The sequence below is a fragment of the Podarcis tiliguerta genome, assembly GCF_965153285.1.
Source record: "Podarcis tiliguerta genome assembly, chromosome: 6".
In the NCBI taxonomy this organism is placed as follows: domain Eukaryota; kingdom Metazoa; phylum Chordata; class Lepidosauria; order Squamata; family Lacertidae; genus Podarcis; species Podarcis tiliguerta.
Window position 1 is genome coordinate 53,697,432 of NC_139539.1, and position 23,237 is coordinate 53,720,668.

At 40.8% G+C, this 23,237-nt stretch overlaps 1 protein-coding gene and 1 long non-coding RNA gene across 3 annotated transcripts in view; one reads left to right on the forward strand and one right to left on the reverse strand.

Moving 5' to 3' along the window:
- The window catches only part of BEND5 (BEN domain containing 5), a 706,924-nt gene that overhangs the window by 548,287 nt on the left and 135,400 nt on the right, over nucleotides 1-23,237 (reverse strand). For both annotated transcript variants that reach the window (XM_083447871.1, XM_083447875.1), the window contains exon 4: nucleotides 8,150-8,244. In XM_083447871.1, coding sequence (XP_083303997.1) covers nucleotides 8,150-8,244 — 95 coding nt within the window. The remainder of the gene's footprint in view (nucleotides 1-8,149; nucleotides 8,245-23,237) is intronic.
- Nucleotides 1-23,237, forward strand: part of LOC310680860 — a 60,187-nt gene that overhangs the window by 29,609 nt on the left and 7,341 nt on the right. The gene's annotated exons all lie outside the window — the stretch shown is intronic.

Consider the following 23,237-nt stretch of genomic DNA (forward strand, 5'->3'; position numbering starts at 1 on the left):
GCTAATACTAGGCTTGTTACAAGATTGTCACCTGCAGAGAATAACCATCACCACTGCTGATTTGTTCTTTGTTAACACTTACCTCTGAATTGTCTGGACTTCACCTAGCACTCTCTCCTCATTAAGATGCAGAATGTTTGAAGACTTAACAGGTGTCAAATAGATATTTGCCAGCTACAGCTATTATTCTACAGGGACGAGCTGCTGTTTCATAAATACTAATTAGAGTTTTGCACAGGATCTTTGCTGGAATACCTAAGGTGATGAGTGGCCAGTTGTTACTTTAAAAAGATTAGCGCAATTTGAAAACTAATGTCCCCAATGAGGCAATGCTCTTGCTGAATAATCAAGAGTTATAGCTAGCCTACCCAAAGAGAGTGCTTGCTCACTTCATCATTTAGAAAATCTGCTGCTTACTGAACAAGTCACTTTTCCGTTTCACTTTGAAAAGTTGCAAAACCTTGTGGAATCAAGGGAATGGCAATGCATGTGTGTGAAACGCATAAAATATAATGTATTAGAGCCTATGCAGTAAAACTAATGGTTTGGAAGAGTGAAGACTAGTATATGAAATTAGGGAGCAACAACAAACACTAAAATGAACAAGGGGGAAGGAGGGAGTTTTGAAACAAGGCGGAAGAACAAGGGAGGGGAAATGGGATAATATAAGGGATGCATATTGAAAGCAATTGTTGGAGTTTGGAGAAGGTATCTGCTATTCAGAAATGTTAGTGCCATTTAGAATCAAGCCAAAACTTCCTCCAGAGCACAGGTCTAGTATGCAATGAGTTCACTGCCAGCCATCATTTCCTGTAGATCTCCTTTCCCATCAAAGTTATATTTTCAGGAAGGCAGACTGGAAGGTAGGCTAGATTGTGGCAGAAAAGTTATTGTAGGCCTATTCTTAAATCCTATGTGTTCCTGAATATGCTTAGGAGCATCCTTTGTCACCAGGTTGTATGGCAGTTGTAGTTTCTAATACATCTCAGCCAAATGGAAGAACCCCAACCAAACCTGAGAGGAGGCGTGTAGTGGTGATAGGGGATTCCCTACTGAGGGGAACAGAAGCAGTGATCTGTGGGCCTGACAAGATGTCTTGGGAAGTGTGCTGTCTCCCCGGGGCTAAGATCCAAGATGTAACTGAACGACTGCAAGGAATCATAAAACCCACTGACAAATACCCCTTCCTCTTGGTTCATGTGGGAACCAATGACACTGCAAGCAATAGCCTTCAGAAGATCAAAAGAGACTACGAGGCTCTGGGCAGGAAATTGAAGCAATTAAATGCACAAATTGTCATCTCATCTGTCCTCCCAGTTGCACGACGTGGCCCAGGGAGAGAGGGAAAAATAGTGGAAGTGAACAGCTGGCTTCACAAATGGTGTAAACAGGAACGGTTTGGATTCTTAGATCACGGACTGCAGTTTCTTGAAGATGGACTTCTGGCAAGCGATGGGCTGCACCTCACAACAGTTGGGAGGAATGTTTTTGCCAAAAATCTCAGAAACCTCATCAGGAGGGCTTTAAACTGACTAATGTGGGGGAGGGAGACAGTGCTCCTGAAGGTAGGAGTATCAATTGATGAAGATGATCATCCAAATGTCATAGACCAAATGGAGCAAACAGCGCGCAGACCTAGTGGTGGGAGGAAAAAATCCTTAAATAAGAGACACGGGGGAATGATTAATGGACTTCAATGTCTGTACATTAATGCGCGAAGCATGGGAAATAAACAAGATGAGCTTGAGCTCTTGGTACAGCAAACTAAATATGACATAATAGGCATCACTGAAACCTGGTGGGATAAGTCCCACGATTGGAATGTAATAATGGAGGGATATAATCTATTTCAGAGAAACAGACCAAACAAGAAAGGAGAAGGAGTGGCGTTATATGTCAGGGATGTGTATACCTGTGAAGAGATCCAAGATTTAGAACCTCAAAGCCAAAGTGAGAGCATTTGGGTCAAAATTAAGGGAGAGAAGAATAGCAGTGACCTCATTGTGGGAGTTTACTATAGATCCCCAAGCCAAACGGAGGACATAGATGATGCCTTCCTGGAACAGATGGCCAAGCATGCAAAAGGAAGGAAGATAGTAGTAATGGGGGACTTCAATTACCCAGATATTTGTTGAATGTCAAACTCAGCCAAGAGCATAAGGTCAAACAGATTCCTCACTGGCCTTGCAGACAACTTCATTGTCCAGAAAGTGGGAGAAGCAACTAGAGGAACAGCCATTTTAGATCTGGTCCTAACCAATGTTGATGACCTGGTTAGTGGGGTAGAAGTGGAAGGATCATTAGGCGCGAGTGATCATGCTTTTCTGAAGTTTACTATACAGCGGAAAGGAGCAGCCAAGCATACTAGGACTCAATTTCTTGACTTTAAGAAAGCCGACTTCATAAAACTTAGGGAAGTGCTGGGTGAGATCCCACGGACAGTAATACTAAAAGGAAAGGGAGTTCATGATGGCTGGGAGTTTGTTAAGAGGGAGATAGTAAAAGCACAACTTCAGGCAATACCAATGAGACGGAAACATGGAAGGTGCCTAAAGAAGCCAGGGTGGCTATCTAAAGAACTTTTAACTGAGTTAAGATTAAAAAAGGATGTGTACAAAAAATGGAGAAGGGGGGAAACCACCAAAGAGGAATTCAAACAAATAGCCAGCACGTGTAGACACAAAGTCAGAAAAGCTAAAGCACAGAATGAACTCAGGCTTGCTAGAGAGGTTAAAAGCAACAAAGAAGGCTTTTATGGGTATGTTCGTAGCAAAAGGAAGAACAAAGAAACAGTGGGGTCACTCAGAGGAGAAGATGGTGAAATGCAAACAGGGGACACAGAAAGGGCTGAACTCCTCAATGCCTTCTTTGCCTCAGTCTTCTCCGATAAAGAAAACAATGCCCGACCTGAAGAATTTGGAGCAAATGATTCAGAAGGAAACACAGCCCAGAATAACTAAGGAGATAATACAAGAATACTTGGCTAGTTTAGATGTATTCAAGTTTCCAGGGCCAGATGAACTACATCCAAGAGTATTAAAAGAGCTGGCAGATGTGATCTCAGAACCACTGGCAGTCATCTTTGAGAATTCCTGGAGAACAGGCGAAGTCCCGGCAGACTGGAGGAGGGCACTTCAAAACGACCTTGACAGATTAAAGAACTGGGCCAAAACAAACAAGATGAATTTTAACAGGGAGAAATGTAAAGTATTGCACTTGGGCAAAAAAAATGAGAGGCACAAATACAAGATGGGTGACACCTGGCTTGAGAGCAGTACATGTGAAAAGGATCTAGGAGTCTTGGTTGACCACAAACTTGACATGAGCCAACAGTGTGACGCGGCAGCTAAAAAAGCCAATGCAATTCTGGGCTGCATCAATAGGAGTATAGCATCTAGATCAAGGGAAGTAATAGTGCCACTGTATTCTGCTCTGGTCAGACCTCACCTGGAGGACTGTATCCAGTTCTGGGCACCACAGTTCAAGAAGGACACTGAAAAACTGGAACGTGTCCAGAGGAGGGCAACCAAAATGGTCAAAGGCCTGGAAATGATGCCTTATGAGGAACGGCTAAGGGAGCTGGGCATGTTTAGCCTGGAGAAGAGGAGGTTAAGGGGTGATATGATAGCCATGTTCAAATATATAAAAGGATGTCACATAGAGGAGGGAGAAAGGTTGTTTTCTGCTGCTCCAGAGAAGCGGACACGGAGCAATGGATCCAAACTACAAGAAAGAAGATTCCACCTAAACATTAGGAAGAACTTCCTGACAGGAAGAGCTGTTCGACAGTGGAATTTGCTGCCAAGGAGTGTGGTGGAGTCTCCTTCTTTGGAGGTCTTTAAGCAGAGGCTTGACAACCATATGTCAGGAGTGCTCTGATGGTGTTTCCTGCTTGGTAGGGGGTTGGACTTGATGGCCCTTGTGGTCTCTTCCAACTCTATTATTCTATGAAATGAATTGGGCTAGTGGTTTAAGAAACTAAAATTTTGAATCCTATGCATTGCAAGTGCAAAAAGATGCTCCTGAACATGCTCAGGAATATCTAATTTTTCTTCCACTGGCCAACCCTCCTGTCGGAGGAGCTACTGGGACTTAAGGTACATCTGTGTGTAGCTTCCTCAAGAGATAAGCTATCAAATTCAGCATCTACCTAGGCAGCAAAGTGCCCTCAAGCCCTGAACTGTCTGGTGAGGCTGGCCATTGGATTCTTCTGGACAGGAAGGAATATATGACAGTTCTAGTTGAGCCTTGCCTGAGCAACACTGTTATCTTGTATTCTTTGGGCCCTTTGATTCTGCCTCCTGGTTTGTCCTTTGGTCCTAGCCTCTGACTTTCTCCTTGCTGCTACTTACACCTTGGTCCTGACTATTGGCTCTGTCTCTTGACTCTGATCTTCTGGTGCATCTCCTGGTTCCCAGCTCGTTTCTTACTGCCATCTCTCTCATCTCTGTACAATCAACCCCCTGCCCCGCACTCCACACAATGGTATGCTTCCTTGGGTGGAAGATGGCAGAAGAAGTTAGGCTCAAGCTCTCGCCCATCAACGCCTTCCAAGCATTCTCAGGGAACTTGTGTGAAAGTCCCCACCTTCTTCTGAAAATTCTCTTGAGAAAGCTCAGACAAGCCAAACTACTTAGGTGAGTCGGGAAAACCACACCCAACAGTAACTAGCAGTGGCAGCAAATGTGAACACTGTTGGTTCAGAATGTGTCTCTGCCCAATTCATACAGAAAGCATTGAAAATTACATGTTGCACGCATCCTAGTAGGAACTAATGATCCTAAGCAAGCTCAGAAGCATCCTGGCTAGTTAAAAAGGGAACTATTAAGACATTTCCTATCTTCAGCAAATTCTCTCCACCCCCAGATTCAGGTAGGTAGTCGTGTTGGTCTGATGCAGTCAAAATAAAAAATAGTCCAGTAACACCTTAGAGACCAACTAAGTTTGTTCTGGGTACAGTGGTACCTTGGGTTACAGATGCTTCAGGTTACAGACTCCGCTAACCCAGAGATAGTACCTTGGGTTAAGAACTTTGCTTCAGGATGAGAACAGAAATCGTGCTCCGGCGGCGCAGCAGCAGCAGGAGGCCCCATTAGCTAAAATGGTACCTCGGGTTAAGAATAGTTTCAGGTTAAGAACGGACCTCCAGAATGAATTAAGTTCTTAACCCAAGGTACCACTGTATAAGCTTTCGTGTGCATGCACACTTCTTCAGAAGTGCTACTGGACTATTCTTTAATTTTTTATCTCCACTCCCAGTTCTCATTTGCAAAACAAGCTTGCTTGGGAAGTATGGAGATGGCATAGAGGACTGGGGCTGATCTCTAGCTTTCTTTTTTTAAAAAATTAAGTACTGTAAGACCCTAACAGTTTTTTGATAATTTTCCTAGAAAGAACAAGGGAGTGCCTTCTATGGTAAGCTAGTGTGAGCTCACACATCACTAATAAGGGCAGTATACACAGGTCTATTGTATCAACTCACAAAAGAGATCCACGAAAGCATAAACACATTTCCCCAAAAAACATCTTCACATCTTTAAAAAGGAAAAATAAGAGTTTGTTGACAATTGTAAGAGGAATCATCAAGAAAAAAAGACCTGAGGTTTTGCCATTTAATGAGCAAATCATTTTGATCAATTTTACCTGACAAGTTACATCACATCTCATTGGTTTAATTTAGCATCTTACCTGTTTCATTGTGTCTTTCTTATCTGCTGTGAAATGCAACCAATATAGCTTGATATGACATAACACTATGTTACTTCACAGAAGTTGTGGTTTAGTGCCATGAGTTCTGACTGACATAATTGACATAAAACCCCTAACAATGAGTTTTCAGAATATATATGATGGCATCTGATAACATACAATGATATTTAGTATTTGTCACTTAGCGGCTTGCAATATATTTGATATATTACTAACAATAGATGCCAACAAGTCGAACAGCTTGAGCCTGTGCTTCTCATATACAACCTCCGCACAAGCAACCAGCAACCACAAGGAGTTCCTGGGGCTGTCATGTCCCTGGTTGGTCTAAGAAGGACTCTGATACAGATGTTACAGCAGTCACCCCAACTCGAGGGAGCCCCTCAACCTGATGGGAGTCTTTTGACATGGCTCTTCCATCCGCCTCAGAATCTGTGGACGATTCCACTGTAGCTTTTCATTCTCCAGAACCACACAGGAAACTGCAACTGTAGAATAGGTTACAGTACAGGCTCTTTAAATCAGAGCTTTCCAAACTGTGTGTGTCGGCTGCAGTGTGTAGGTGTGTCGCACAAATGCTCCCCACTCTCCCGCCGGGGCTGGAAAGGAGTTTGCTTAACCTCCAGTTTGCTAGTAAAACTGAATTACTCTGTCGTGAAATGATGCATGTATAAAAAGTGTGTCGCCAACATTACAAGTTTGGAAAGCGCTGCTTTAAATATTGCAGACAGCTCTCCCAGAGGCAGGGGTGCCAACCTGAATTTTGGAGTAAGGGGTGCAGATAAGCCCTGCCCCACATAACTGATCACATTATGTGGCGCATGCACACCATTTGAATGGCAATGCCCATCAACTTTTGGGGGGGTCCAGCCCCCTTAAATATTTTATTGGGGAAGATGAAAACCCCTCAGCCCCTAGGAGTTGGCTCCTATGCCTAGAGGAGTGGAACCACTGGAAGCTCAATGTTTTTATCATAATAGTGTGTCTTTAGTCTGTATGCCCCCTTGTGATGTTTATATGAAAGTGTGGCTTTAAAATATTTTATGTAAGTAAATAATAACATAATTTTAGATGCTTTAATCTACTTCTAAAATGTATCTTATATTCCATGACTGTTGAAGTGTAGGGGCATTAGTTATGCTCCAACCATTTCCAGACAAATCTAGGAAAATGGCCATACCCCTTTCCATATAGGAAATAAAATAAGTTCTGCACATGGCATCTATAGACAGATTACAGTCAACATAGCTGCCAAATGAAGCTATGCCATTCTGTGTGCATGCAGAAATAGCTTTATTTATTTGAGTGGTACCCCTTCTGCCTTTTATTTTTATTTTCCCCTTCAGTATTTGATACTTGTCACTGTTTGATGAAATTGTAACTGGTCTGATTTAGTCAGCTTGTTTGTATATAGTGGGAAAGATGCCTGAAGGCAAAGAAGAAGAACAAGGGAAAGTTCCTTCTCGGGAGCACAGCAATCTTTGTTTTAATGTACATATGAACAACAATTTGAAACACTGAAATATTTAAGTTACTGAAGAATATGTGCAAGAATATCCCTTAAGACAACAGAAAAGTCTGTATATTTGTAGGCCTATTTTACACAGATTTTTACAGATTGATGTTTCAATGTGAAACCACATCAGGGGAATAATGAAGAGGAAATCAGTGGTACTTAATTAACAGCAAAAATTAGAAATTAATTCTGTAAATAGAAAGATTCAGAAGGTGCTTGGTGTACTTGATGTATTTGGCTTGAAACTGTTACAAATAAGATTTTGGGGGACAGAATGGATGAGAGAACAATAATAGTTCATCTGCCTGCATATGTGGTACTTTATGGGTCTTACTCCATCCAAAATTAGTAGTTTCATAGTTCTAAGAGGCTAATTTACAAAGGACATCTTGGCTAGCAAGATCTCAGCATCTAAAATCCCAATTAATTGGGATCTTCTTGGGTGGCATGAAGTAAAACTAAAACATGGCAGCCTGATCTTATCTAGCTTTCCATGCTTGTTCTGCTGTGTCTAACCTCTCAAATGCCTCCTCCACATTTATCAGGTAAATTGTATACACATATCTTACTATAAGAGACTACTGGTGAAAATTTGCAACAATCTTTACCAGCAAAGCATCCAACTGAGTCAACTGCCAAATAATATGTGAAAATGCAAAGGAAAATTGTTTATTGACTCTGACTCTGGTATGGGCTGTATAACTACCCTCCTGTGCCAAAGCTGCCACTCGCAAGGTTAAGCCATAATATAAAAACAACTAGCTTCTGTTGTGGAGAGAGAAATAGCACAATAGCTGAAGTATATACAAAGAAAACAAAGATTATCCAAGTTTAACCAAATAAAACAAAGAGCAGCAGTTCCAAGATGTATTGTGGGCAAAGCTTTTTCCAAAACCACAATTATTAACTGGTGTGGTAACTTACCATTTCGGCCTGCTTGTGGATTTCACCATTGGAGCCATCCCATCCCGATAGAGGCTTTTTGTTTTACTGAAGTTTACAATGTTGAAAATGACTCTCTGAAAGACACAAGGTGAGGGAGAATCTCAGTTGTTTATTAAATATATTTCACATAGATCACCAATGTTAGAGCTGTGTAACCAGATACCAAATTTTGAAATATAAACAAGACAATAATTTTAAAAATCCTTCAGGGGCATGTAGAATGCTTTTGCTTATATATTTAATTTTCCCAGTATTCTCGTTGCACGGCTGAAAGTTGCTAATTGTGTTCTACTGGTAATCATTCCAGTTGGGAAAAGAAAGAGAAAAGAAAACGGGAAGACAAGAAAGGAGCTATGAGCAAATGTGTAAAAAAAGAAAACATTTATTATTACTCGGCCTCTAGTGTATTCCTTGCCAGAAACAAGATATGAAAGAAAACCCATGGGAATATGTTTTGAACCTACCACAAAACCAAAACACCAGGTTGTTGGGGTTTTTTTTGGGGGGGGGGTCTTTCCTACCTAATAAGACACCACAGGCTATGTTAGGCACAGTGTGACATTCCAGTTAAAAAACAAATCGTAACAGTGTATTTGTGGAACACCTGAACCAGATTAAGAACTGGCTAATGAATTTGAGAAAGTAGCCATTAGTGGAAATAGTTTCTAATTTAAAAAGTAAGCAATTTCTTAATATTTAATAAGATGGGGCCTAGATGAATCTCCTGACACCAGGGGTGGGGAACTTCCAGCCCATGGGCCTAATTAGGCCCACCAGGCCATTTTGGACAAACAATGGCCATTTGCCTTACACCTGATGGCATAGATATTGTGTCAGGTGTGCTGGTTCTAACCAGAAGATGAAGAATATGAAGTATGGTTTCTGCCAAAATCTTTAATGCTCAAACCAATATACTATGTAGGTCAAATAAGTTTCAAAGACACAGCAGGGTATATCCACAGATAAGTAAACTAGGACATTAATCCAACAAGCACTCCCTTGGGTAGTCAGGGGGAAATGACTGAAGTAAGTTCAAAAACATAAGTCTTGTAAGGACTTGGATTCTTAAGTGGGTTACCTGAGACAAAGGTGATTAAGCTGAGGCTGAAGCTAGGGGAGGGGCAGGATTCTTTAAGACATAAGGTTTATGGAGGTAAGACAATATAAATTTCCCACCACAGGATGACTAGACAGTCTTGGAGAGCAAAAGTGAGGATTGCGTGAGCCAATAAGGAGAAAGTGTCCCAAGTCCATTCCATATTTTTGAGTGACAAGGCTGTCTCATGTGCAGAATGGGGGGGCACCCTTAAAAAATGTAAATGAGCACTCTGATTAGATTACCAATGGGCAGTGCCAACTGGAAGGCTTTTGTCTTTCATGTCAGCAGCTGGCAAATACAGTGGTACCTCGGATTACATACACTTCAGGTTACAGACTCCGCTAACCCAGAAATATTACCTCAGGTTAAGAACTTTGCTTCAGGATGAGAACAGAAATCATGCAGCGGCGGCCCAGCGGCAGCAGGAGGCCCCATTAGCTAAAGTGGTGCTTCAGGTTAAGAACAGTTTCAGGTTAAGAACAGATCTCCAGAACGAATTAAGTTCTTAACCTGAGGTTCCACTGTAGGTTAGAATTAAATGATACTGTCCAACATTTGACTGAACAAATTCGGGGCGAGCAGGAGTCAGTTGACTCATGTTTCCTCCTCACAGCTTTCTCCTGTGCATGGGGACGTTACTATCTCCCTCTCTACAAGCCTGCTAGCAGTTACTGTTTCCCCCATCTTGCCCTCTTACTCCCACACTAACTGCCACCCAGTTTCAATCCTCGGCCCTTTCCTTGAAACGCACATGACTTCAAAGACTCCTACAGTCAACCATAGAGTCCTACAATCAACCATGGAGAGGAGAGGGGAAAACAAGCGCGTATCCCTTGAGCTCTGTAGCTCTATACTTAATCGAGGAGAATCTCCCCGTGCTTTCAGGGTACATGTGTGATTATTTTGAAGCACCTCAATGCTTTTCAGAAAAATTCCTCTCTCCCTTGCTTCCTTTGGTAATCCAAAACAAAATGATCAGATTTCCATTTTATCTATGGCCCATGGAGAATATGCTAAATGCCAACAACTGTCTCAAGCTATGTATAAGAAAAAAACCAGGAAGTGCACTCTTTCCCCAAAATTTATTCTAGTCCATTTCTAATAAGGCTCAAGGTGAAGGGGCTATGTTGGCATTGTCAGTAAAGCAAAGCAACATTCATTTGTGGCCTCAGGAGAGGGAAGAGGAGAGACCAACAGGGCAGGAAGCTTGAGGGCTCCGCAGGGTGCTAGAATCCAACCTTCTCCATCCCAAAGGTTATTAAGCATTAATGAGGCTTTGGGAATAAACCCTCATGCTGCCTTCCGATGCTGCTGTCGCAGCCGAAAAGTGGGGTGCCCCAAATCCAAAATAAAACCCTGGGGCACCTGACTGAAAACAGGGACTGCCAATAGGGCAAAATTGGGGCTCTTGAGGGTCTGTTGAATTAAGTATTCAATTTGCTATATTCAAGCTGACTTTTTAATGGGCAGGATGTCCATGAAGTACAATTTCTGTGTTTCTGCTGTTTACATTCCCAAAATAGAAATATGGCAGTTTGTGATATTAATATTCAATAGTAAAAATGTGTTCATTCCAAACTGTAAAATAGAAACATTTTAAATAAAATAGAAGCTGTTTAATTTGACTTCTGTTTATAAAACCAAATTAAGCTGGAGCAAATTGGTTAGTTAAACCTGATGTTCTTGGTGAATAATCTAAACTAACAAAGTGCCTCTATTACTTTAATGCAATTATGCTGAGGTTGGCAGGAAGGAACTTTCTAATTCTACGAAGTGGATAATGACTAACACAGGACAGGTGGCAGACACTAAGAATGGTCTCATCCCAACCAAGTGGGTGCCCACACATCTCTGCTACTTGTTTTGGGTAAATTTAATGAACTAGGTTAAGCAGTGAATTTATAAATATTTGAAAAATTATAATTATACAGCTTCAACCACTTTCTCTCAAAGTGCAGTTAGCAAGCAGTTTCAGTCCTTTCAGGAAGCTATGCTACCTAAAATCGTTTCATAGCAGTGATTAACTTTATCAAACTATGCCCCTAGTCTAATGTAACATATAAACCCCAGGTTTAAAATTAAAATAGGGAGCTTTGGCATATTATCAGTACATGTAAAACTCTACTAGATAGCCTACCAAGTGAAGTATATAAAATGTAATAATGTCAATACACACCTTAACAGAAACAGAAAATATGCAGCTTGCTCACTAAAGTATACAAATATATCCTGAAGTGAAATAGTGTAATACAAGTTTGTGATACAGTAAGGAAACATTTGCTGACATTAATAAAATAAATAGCTGCTAGATTTGACACACACATCCCTTTTGCAGGCAATTTAAATATTCCTGCTGGCTTTACGTAAGCACTTTTTCCTTCTTTACACGTTTTTTTGGTTAATTGTGACAGTCTGATACTAAATCATGCAATACAAAGTTGGCATTTATTTCAGCAATACAATACTTGCATCATATTGGTGATACTAACCAGCATAACAACAACAACAATGACCCACCCATTGAATTGGGTTGCCCCAGTCACTCTGGGCAACTTCCAACATATATAAAAACATAATGAAACATGTCTCAAACTTCCTGAATTAACCCCCCTCCCCCATACCAACAACTACTTACCCTATCTTCCAGGATAAGCACCACCATCCCATTCCAACCAGTGACAAGCAGTGTAGATAGTGTTTTATGTGCTACATTATTTCATGTTATTTCATGTTTGAGGGCAGAGGGACGTTAAAGCCCTTTGATTTCAGGTGTGGGGAACCTTTGGCCCTCAGAATGTTGCTGAACTACATCTCCCATCATCCTCAGTCATTAGTCATGCTGACTAAGGCAGATGGGAGTTGTAGTTCTACAGCATCTGGAGGACCAATGGTTCTCTCACCCTATTCTGCATGAATTAGCATTGATTCCCCAGGGTTTAAGAAAGGAGTGTTCTCCAGTCTTGTTTGGATATGCTGGGGATTAGGAACTTCAGTGTGAAAAGCAAATGCTCTACAACTGAGCTATTAACTTAATCCTGTATGTGTTAAATTTCATGTGAACATTTGTCAAAGGTAGATAATACCATTTTTATACAGCCTGCAACTTAGGCACATTTCACTTGGATGCATTTGGATTTATGACCTTCACAATTTAAAAAAAATAAATGGAAAGGGGGCAGGTGTCCAGGAAAAATGACGTTGGCAATCTTACCCACCATTAACCAATGTGCTTTGACTATACATAATTTTGGCTTTAGGCATGATCCCTGGAATATAACCCCCACATAGGTTATGGGCTTACTGTACTTTCTGGGTGTTCAAACCATGGTGCCTACTAATAACAACAGCCACTAACCAATTTTTGTACCGCTTGTGACTGTGCAAATAAATCAAACTTCTGTACAAACCTGCCAAGAAAGACTGGTAAACATTACATCTTTCAGTTTTAGTTCAGCCAGCAATATTTACAGTTTTAAATATCCAGTTGAATCACTCCTTTCACATAATACATAACTGCTGCTTCTTTTTTTAAAAAAATTAAATATTTATGGCATTTAGTCCTCCCCTACCAGTTAACAAATATTTAAAGCCTGTCTGCTGTCAGGGCAAGAAAATTCATTCCCACCTGTGGAGGGAACTGTACAGAGCCCTAGCTGATTTGTTAATCAGGAGCACCTGTGCCTTGTTATGTTTAAGTTGTCAAAGCATAGGTAGCTACTGAACTCATTTAAAATGGCAATGAAGAGGAGAGCTTACATATTTGCATGCTTTCCCCCACTTCTTGGACTTCCTATTAAAGATGCTTTAAGAGGAGAAAAAAACCCAAAAATAAGACAGAGAAGAATGACTGTATTTAGCTGAATACATTATAACATAAACATGGCAAAAAGCAACTATCTTTCCTTTAACAAAATATAGCCAGATGGTTTTTTTTGTGCATTCTTATGAATAAACTTTTGACAATTAGTATTTGGAAATGATTATTTTGTTCTGGCAATAACTCCAAGATAGTTGGTATAAAATCCATGTGTGGTTTGTTTTGGTTTATAACTTTTAAATTCCACAATGCACATTCCGTACCTTGGTAGTAGTCTTTGCAACAAAGTATTTTAAGTATAGTCATGCATTAAACTTCTCAGTTTCCACATAATTAGAGAAGCTATCCATGTTTAGGCATCCATGTTCTTTTCAATCACTATTATGGCTGCAGGTGGGTGGTAACAGCTGGCTGCTTTAGAAGTTTACTTGCAAAATCTGCTGATATCTTAATCCTCAAGAGAAGGCAGCTGAGTGATTCAAGTTTCCATTCTTAAGGGTAAGCATTATTATGCAGAAAGAAGCAACACTATGAAGTTTAGCAAGAAATTACCGCAGATTCAGGAATGTTAACATTGCAATTGAAACTGTATACTGGGTAGGGTTCCATGATTCACTTTCCATGGGACAGAACTTCTGTTGCATTAACTGTTGTACGGACAGAATGTTTCATCACGGGCATTTTCCCCCTCTTTGTAATATTGCTTTAATATGTCTTTGATGAAATTCTCCTTCCTTCACAATAACCAGCGTCATGGGAGTCCTGTTCCAAAAGTACAGTGGTACCTCGTGTCAGGGAAGAGTTAGAAGTTTCCAGTTTCTCAGAGGGAGAAAGCATTCCCCAAGGGGGGGGGAGGAGAGCAGTGAATCTAATAGAAGGGAGCAAGAGGAACAACAGGGAAGGACCGGCTGTTCCCAGGAAAGGCAAGGGTTAAGTTCCAGCTCAGATTCGGAGGAGGGGAGATACAGGCCAGCTCTAGCCAGGAGGTTAGAAAAAAGAGCGGGAAAAACGAAGGGAAAGGCGCCTTCGCCATTTTGAGGGTGGCTGGTCACGGAGAAGCAGAGCTCAGAAGATATCTGAAATAAGTGACTCTGAGGAAGAATAGTTAAGAACTGTTTATAAGATTATTTTGTTAATGCACAATAAAAAGTTATAAAAGAACAAGAAGCGTTTGTGTGGTGATCTGAAGAGGACAACGACCAGTCCTGACACCTCGCATGACGAATGCCTCGCAAGACAAAAAACTCGCAAGACGAAAGAGGTTTTTTTTTTAGTTGCTTCGCAAGACGAATTTCCCTATGGGCTTGCTTCACAAGACGAAAACGTCTTGCGCCTTTTTCTTAAAACCGTCAATGCATTCCTATGGGAAACCGTCAATGCATTTCCTATGGGAAACCGTGCTTCACAAGACGAAAAATTCACAAGACGAAAAAACTTGCAGAACGAATGGATTTCGTCTCGCGAGGCACCACTGTATTAGGAAAAATAATGTGCTGCTAATACGTGACAATATCTACGTGTGCAGTGCCACTGTGTGCAGAGATACAACAAAGGAAGTCCAGATCAATTTTGTGCACAAAAACAGAGTTTTCAATGCATGGGCAGGAGTCACCTAACCAGCCCTGTCAATGGAAGCCGTGTGCAAGGCTTTCTCCTTGTGCAGTGGGCCTTTAACCCTGGCACCCCAACCCTGAAATAGGCTAGGGGGCAGGGTCAGGAGAACCTCCAGAACACTGTGCTGTAGGAGGAGAGGGGGGATTGTTCCATAAGGCAATCTGTAGTGCTTCTTCACATGAAGTAATTGGAACAGTGTGATAATGAATGTCATCCTATGCAATTTTGGCCTTACCACATTCTAGCTACAGGACCTTCATTTGCAAACTGAAAATCCATGGCCTACAGAAAATTTGTAGTGGTCTAACCTTGTTTCTTATAATAATCTGATGCAATAAAAACTGCCAAACCCTTTCATAGAATCATAGAATCATAGAGTTGGAAGAGACCACAAGGGCCATCGAGTCCAACCCCCTGCCAAGCAGGAAACACCATCAGAGCACTCCTGACATATGGTTGTCAAGCCTCTGCTTAAAGACCTCCAAAGAAGGAGACTCCACCACACTCCTTGGCAGCAAATTCCACTGTTGAACAGCTCTTACTGTCAGGAAGTTCTTCCTAATGTTTAGGTGGAATCTTCTTTCTTGTAGTTTGGATCCATTGCTCTGTGTCCGCTTCTCTGGAGCAGCAGAAAACAACCTTTCTCCGTCCTCCATGTGACATCCTTTTATATATTTGAACATGGCTATCATATCACCCCTTAACCTCCTCTTCTCCAGGCTAAACATGCCCAGCTCCCTTAGCCGTTCCTCATAAGGCATCGTTTCCAGGCCTTTGAATTCTTCACAACTGTTCTCTTGTTACAATTGAGTGACAACACTGTAACAGCAGTCTCTCTATTTACTTTTTATCAGTCAAGGTTTCACAGTTTTGGTCTTTTTACCAATGAAGCAATGCTTTTATAGTAGATTACCAGATGTGATATGTCAAGCATAGGCATCCTCGGCCCTCCAGATGTTTTGGGACTACAATTCCCATCATCCCTGACCACTGGTCCCGTTAGCTAGGGATCATGGGAGTTGTAGTCCCAAAACATCTGGAGGGCCGAGGTTGCCTTTGCCTGTGATATGTAAATCAAAGTCTGGAAATAGAATCTGACAATGCCCAACTGTGTCTGTGACGTGGTCAGTGTGTGCTACAAAATTAGTCATTTGTGTGTCTACCTGTGTTGTGTGAAAATAATTGGGCTACCAGCCTTGAAGCTTACACGTATTTTTCAGTTAACGTTTTGTGGTCCCTTAGACATAGTGACCCCTTCATGGATCCCTGCCTTGTTGTGGCGAAGGGGCTTGAATAATTCAGAGAAGCTATGAGCTATGCCATGCAGGGCCACCCAAGACGGACAAGTCATAGCTGAGAGTTTAGACTAAATGTGATCCATCTGGAGAAGGAACTGGCAAATTACTCCAGTATTCTGCCAAGAAAACTCCATGGACATAAAAAAGGAGAAGCTTTGAGAAGAAAGTGAGAGTTTCCAAGGCATGCTCTGGTTCATGGGGTCATGGAGAGTCAAACACGACTAAGATGACTATACTACAACAACAAGACATAGTGATGAGAATAGATTTGCTCTTATGGTTCCTGTTTCCTCATTCTATCTCCTACTGTTTCCCTATTAGACTAGTGAAAGCCTTTTCGCAATGAAATTGCAGCCTCCTTAGTCATCATGCAACACCAAGATTTGCAACAGGGCACTAATGCTATGGCCCTTGCATTTGATCCTATCTACTTTTTGCCCTGATCATATGAGCAGGCTATAACTTTGACTCTCTACATCCTCTGGTTTTTCACATCTCCTTCTATAAGATGCATCTCAGAAGGCAGATATATAATGGTTGTGTGGTCTTAAAACAATGAATGCCAAAATAGTATGTTTCTTCAATTATCAATGTGTATATAATTCTCCCAGCTAGGCTATCCCTTTATAAATCTGATGCTGTAGGCTCTATCTCAAAAAAGCTTATGCCATCATAAATGTGTTAGCTTTTAAGGTGCCAACGGACACTTTGTTGCATGACTGTTGAGAAACTGAGCAATACATAGTGTAATGTTGAAAGAAGGAAGCAGGAAGACTTGATACATAAGGAGGGAACAAAAAATTATTACTATATTGCCGAATGTAGGGAAAACAGATGGTCTCCAGAAAAGCAAATTAGCTAAATTACTGGTAGCATCACAGGGATTATGTCTTTCTGTTAAAAAAAAGAAAAGAAATAAGAGATTCTCCAATAATTAAACACAGATTGGGTTTAATTCAGTGGTAGACATTTTGTTGGTGATATTTTGTAGTAGTTTGAATGGCTTTTATTGCTATTACAAGGTTAATCACAGGCTTTGCTATTCAAGTTTAGGGGTCTCATAATCTTTCATACTACAGAATAGTAAAAAAAAGTAAGATTTAATTTCAAATTTCATTGATAATGGTAGTGGAACAATGCATGTTTGTTGTTGTATAGCATTACTATTCTAATATCAGAAAACTAGTTTCAGTTGTAAGATCAACAATAAAATTGAAAGGTTTTCATTGTTGTTGATTTGCAAAATTGGTGATTTCTGGCCCCACACATTCAGCTGGACACAGCCTGGACTAGGTTTTTGGTGCTGGATAGGATAAGAGTAATCTAGATACAGGCTTAGATACAGTTCTGTTTTCATGGACAGATGGTTATCCGGTCAGAATTAGGATCACTGGCATCCCAAAACTTTGCAGGGGATCTGTTCTGATGGCTCCACCCAAAAGACTAAAGGATCAGAATGTTTTCCTGATTGTTCTTGTGGATTTCCCTATCACACCAGCTGCTGATCCTGTCAAACCTGCGGTCGACTTCTGGAACAGAGAAATAGCCAGGGACATTTACATGATTGCTCCTGAACATTCTCTCCATGGAAGTGGAGCTCAGCCAAGTTAATTATTATGTGATTTGAGGAATGCTGGCAAAGAAATGACAGGGAAGAGTACTCAAGTGATAATGGCAGATTTGTGACAAATATGGTCAAACACAAGCTACAGCTTATCACAGACCTTTATCTGGGGCAATGGTGGTGGCAAAATAAAAATTAAAAACCCTCCCACCACAACATCCACTCCATGTCACCCTCAGAAAGGGTGTTATGCTGATAGACACTCGGCTACCCTGCCTGTCTGTCTCTGTAGTCCTCGCTCCCATTGATAGTAGCAGGTTCCATCTGCTTTGTTAATTGGAGACAAAAATGCTGGTAATAAATGGTGATATTGAAGCTGGTGTCATCAAGCAACAGTTTTTTATCTGCATAATTGTGGTATTAATTAGCTGGTTAGTTTCCTATGACCAGGCATTTGTACAGCCGTCCTGATTTTTAAAGAAAAAAGAGTACCTGTTCTTCCTCTCACCAGGCAGCAGGAAAGGAACCAATGCAGCCTGTCCATTTGCTTAAGCAGGGGGCAGTGGGTGAGCAAACGGCTAAGGGAATTATTATTATTATTATTATTATTATTATTATTATTATTATGCCCTCTCACGGTCAATGTGTAGCAAAAGATTTATCCCCTTTCACATTTGGTATTTAAATAGGGTAAAACATATACCATATGACCAGAATTCCTAAATATGAGAAGCTTCACACATTCATTTTCACACCTGTGATACTTCATACCCAAGTTCATACCAAATTGCTTTTGACGATGTCCCCCAACCCGTCAATGTTTATTCTTACATCCCTGTTTTCTATATTTTCTTATGAAAGGAGGCATTGCAACGATAGGTACTGATTGATGCTCAACTTGACTACTAATTTGCTTCCAAAGTAAACTGGCAAGTGAAGCTGACATATTCAGAACTCCTAAGCACCAAATGATGCTATTATATCAGTTGTAATTTGAATATTAATGTAGTTATAGCCTTATAAAAATATTATAGCATCAAGCAATTTGTCCATACCATTCCCTCCCACTATCTGTCACCCAAATAATAAATGATACCTATTATATTAAGGCATAGAATCAGTACTTTATAGTATCTGTTGTAACCTTAGAGCAACCCTGGGATTTATAAAAATGGAAAATCTAACTGCATTGAGCCAATTTTATTCTTTCTAAGTGCTAAAATTAAAATCTCTTATGTACTGTAATGTCACTACTGGGTGTTTTTTTTGGCATAATTTCTTTCTTGAGCATGCATCTGCTCAGAAGAAAATAAGAGAAATGTGGATATCTGATTCTTTAAGCTTGACTGCTAAATGAATTGTTTTAAATATTTGTAACCTGCGATTTGGCCTTCCAAAAGGTTTCAATACAGCCCATGACAACAGCAAAATGTAAAGTACAACACTAGATAAAACAAAGCAATAGAGGTAATCCCAAATGATGAATTCGCAGTATGAAAGCCACAAACGCAGTATCAACACACCAAAACCAGTTTTGAGTCAACAAAGTCAACCTCAGCTTACTGTAGTTCAGAAGGGATATATTTGGTGGGAGTTCCAGGGAGAAAGCACCCACTCAGGGAAAAAGACTTGTGCATAATGCATTCAAGTGTGAAAAAAGTAGTACTGTAAGCACCATTTTAGGACTCTTAATGTGGAAGCCAAGTGGCAGGAGTGGCTGGTGCAGTGAGGTGAGAGTGCAGAGCAAGCCATCAGACAGCAGGATTGCACTGTGGGGATGGGACAGGCAGCAGTGAGGTGATGTCAGGACTCTGTGAACACATGAGTAAAGCCAGTCTGGTGCTCCTGCCAGTGTGCACAAGCACCCCCAACCTTACTGGTCTGCCTGGCTCCAGTAAGCACCCAAGATGCTGAATTCTGGACTCACAGCTGCCCATGGAGGCACAGGTCAATTCTGTGACCATGGCAGCTGTTTATCAGCTCCATCTGGTACGCAGGCTGAGACCCTACCTGCCCACGAACTGTCTCGCAGGCATGCTCTAGTTATCTCTTTCTTGGACTATTGCAATGTGTTCTATGTGGGGCTACCTTTGAAGGTGACTACAACTAATCCAGAATGTGACAGCTAGACTGGTGACTGGGGGCGGCCACCAAGACCACATAACACTGATCTTGAAAGACCTACACTGGCTCCCAGAATGTTTCCAAGCACAATTCAAAGTGTTGGTGCTGACCTTTAAAGCCCTAAACGGCCTCGGTCCAGTATACTTGAAGGAGCGTCTCCACCCCCATCCTTCTGCCCGGACACTGAGGTCCAGCGCTGAGGGCCTTCTGGTGGTTCCCTCCCTGTGAGAAGCCAGGTTACAGGGAACCAGGCAGAGGGCCTTCTCGGTAGTGGCACCCACCCTGTGGAACGCCCTCCCAGCAGATAACAAAGAGAAAAACAACTTCCAGACTTTTAGAAGACATCTGAAGGCAGCCCTGTTTAGGGAAGCTTTTAGTGTTTAATAGACTATTGTATTTTAATATTCTGTTGGAAGCCGCCCAGAGTAGCTGGGGAAACCCAGCCAGATGGACGGGGTATAAATAATTTATTATTATTATTATTATTATTATTATTATTATTATTATGCTGGCAAGGAGGTGTTTCTGTGCCCCTGCTCCATCAGCTTAATGAGGACACTAGTATTGGGTAATTGTGTGTGAGCAGGATCAATCTGTTGTGCGTTTTTAACACTTTTGCAGAATAAAAAGGATGGCAGATCTCTAAAGGGAGTGTACTACTGTGTTAATGCTTCATGACCAAAATAGAAGGCTATAATAATCTGCAAGAGAGGAAGTGCTTGCCAGCTCAGATACCTCCATTCAGCTTTCCGAAGCTTTGATCACTGGTCATTGTGGAGGTACAGGACTTGCCTCTTTAATGTTATTTCCATATGTGGAATGGAGTCAATAAACTATGAACTCCATTCCACAAGAGTTGGCTGGTCACACCCAAAGTACTCAATCAAAGTTCAGTTTAGCAGGAAGGAATGAGGAAATATTCCTACTATCTCCCAATATATTTACTTCCAAACACAAAGATACACAAATCAAGGATCTCTTGCCAGAGAAGTCCATCCAAGGCTAATCTGTAATTGCCTCACCCCACATCAATCTATTTCTCCTGACCATAGGGAAATAAACGTTACTAGGTTGATCTGCGTCTTTGCCTAGCATGGCAAGTTGTCGATACTCTGTAGGACTGCCTAGGATAGAATTATTTAGAAATGTTTTATTCACTTTATTTGCTATTTCTTATTTTGACAACGTGAATAAATCTTTTGATTTGAGTTCTGGAATTGACACGGTATTTTATCTAGCTGATAGTCCCCTCTATGTGCCAAGTTGTTTGGTGCATGCTACAAGCTAAGAAGGAGAGAGAAAGCGAACACTCAGGCCCTGTCCGGGCAGCAACCAGAGAGCTTGCTAAAAACTATTTCCCTCGTCTCAGGTAAATAAACTTCTTCCTCACCCAGACCTACATAGAATCAAGGGAGTGGTGGAAGTTACTAGTCAATACATTTTAAAAGTATGTTAAGCCCTGTCCGCAGCACAGGATAGGTAGAATGGCATTCTTGAAGGACATGATCTTAATTGGCATTCTTTGTCCAACAAGGTGAGCAAATGTTTGTCCCTGCTCAACACCCCATTTCTCGTTTGTGATACCATAAATATATAAACATTGTCATCATTCTGAACTAGCTTTGTTTGCCCTCAGCAATGCTGTCATGTAAACACTTCTGAGCTGCTACATGACAACCTCACTTGGAAGAATGGCAAACGGGCGAAATGCCTTCATGTCAAAACTGGTGCTGCTGGTCAAGTCATGGCTAGAGAGAAAAGGCCTGAAAGGAGGAGGGGAGCTCTGTATTCTGCATGGGGAGGGGGCTCTGTATTCTGAGAAACTTTCCCAATGTCCTGGAAAGCCTCCCTTTCGTTCTGAAAATACTTTGTGGAGAACATTCAGCACAACCTTACACGCAACAGAACACAAAGGGGCACAATATTTGAGCAATATCAGTGTATATAAGTGCAGGCATAACCTTTTGCTAAAAAGCAAAACAGAACATTAATGTTTGAATAAGCTTAATGCAGGTGCAGGGAATTCAAGAACAAACTCAAGCAAGTCTTGTGAAAGCAGTCTGTCATTCTTGGTGACCTGTTATATTGCATATGTTAATGTGACCCAAGAGTATGTTTCTAAAATTCTGCTGTCACAGAACAATGAGCAGTGATAAATAATTGATATTTGATGTTTTGCGCAGCTTTCTGTGTTTCATAAGCAAATAATCATTTAAATTATTGATGTTTCTGCTTGTTTGTTTTCAGCTTTCTTTGGTAAATCAGAATTTTATTTACAGAATATACATTTGTTGCAGATGCCTTTCAGGCAATGTGGAATTGTCATCCATCTGACAAAGATATTTTGTATGAGATTTTCATCATTTTGTGACGTTCGTGTTTTGTTTACACCACTTCAGTAATTCACTTCTGGGACTAAAAGTTGCTTTTGAGGTTTAAACACACTGCAGGATGCCAAAAAAGCATCAGATTCTTCTGTGTTTGAAAGCTTTTGGGCCATCAAGAGATCAAAACCTGCCAGAATCAAACTTGAGATCTGCCATTATAAATAAGGCACTGACAATTCTTATTGTGAAAGGTCATCCCAAGGGGTAAAGAAGCAAAGACAACTGAATTGCCCTTGTTCTTTGCTAGGATAAAAATGTGTATGCAATGTAGAGCTCTTTTGGAACTTTGCTTATGTCAGTGTTTGATATGTATCAGCCTTGGAATTAATTAATTTTGATTTCATTTTGAAAAATGAAAATGTATAGCCATATTTGTCAAATGTAATGTATATCTGAGGACAGGTTTTGGCCATTCTTATGTTTTCTATTCTTTAGAGGCAGAATACTGCAAAATACCACGAGGATGTCTAGGTCTTTTCCATTTCAGTGAATTGAGGTAGAATGACACTTAGTGCCATAGTTCAAATCACTGTATTCATTCCACAAATGTAGCAAGGTACCCAGTGCTGTGCATAAGGGGAATTCTCCAGTTGCTCCTCTCCACTCCAGCCAATGCACTCCCAAACAGAGTTGGAGGATCATCGAGAGAATCCTGGGATGTGGGACAGGGAACTGCAGTGGGAGAAACTGGGTAGAGGCAACTTACACAGTTATCTTTGTGATCACATTGCACTGCATACAGCACAAAACTGTAATCAGCTTCAAAAACCTAACTCTTATTGGCCCAAACTCCAGTGTATTTTACTATTTTCATACAAACACAAGCAAAAATAGAAAACTCACACTTAAATGTAGTGGATTCTAAACTTACTTTCAAATTTAAATTAAATGTGGTCACTTAATCTTTGACTCTATATTACCAGTTTATATTTTCCTCAACAGAGATATTTGACAACTACGGTTTGCAAGCAGTACTGTATATATTATAACCCTTTGGCTGGGTTTTTTTTTGGGGGGGTGGGTTCTGTTTTGCGATGGCATTCTGAAAATAATGCTCATGTCTCAATTTAATTTGTAATTTCAGTTTATGTCAGTTTGAAATGCTGATTACCTTTTATGGGAGTATTTAAGTCCAAATTTTGAAAGTATGTTAGAATTAGGTTG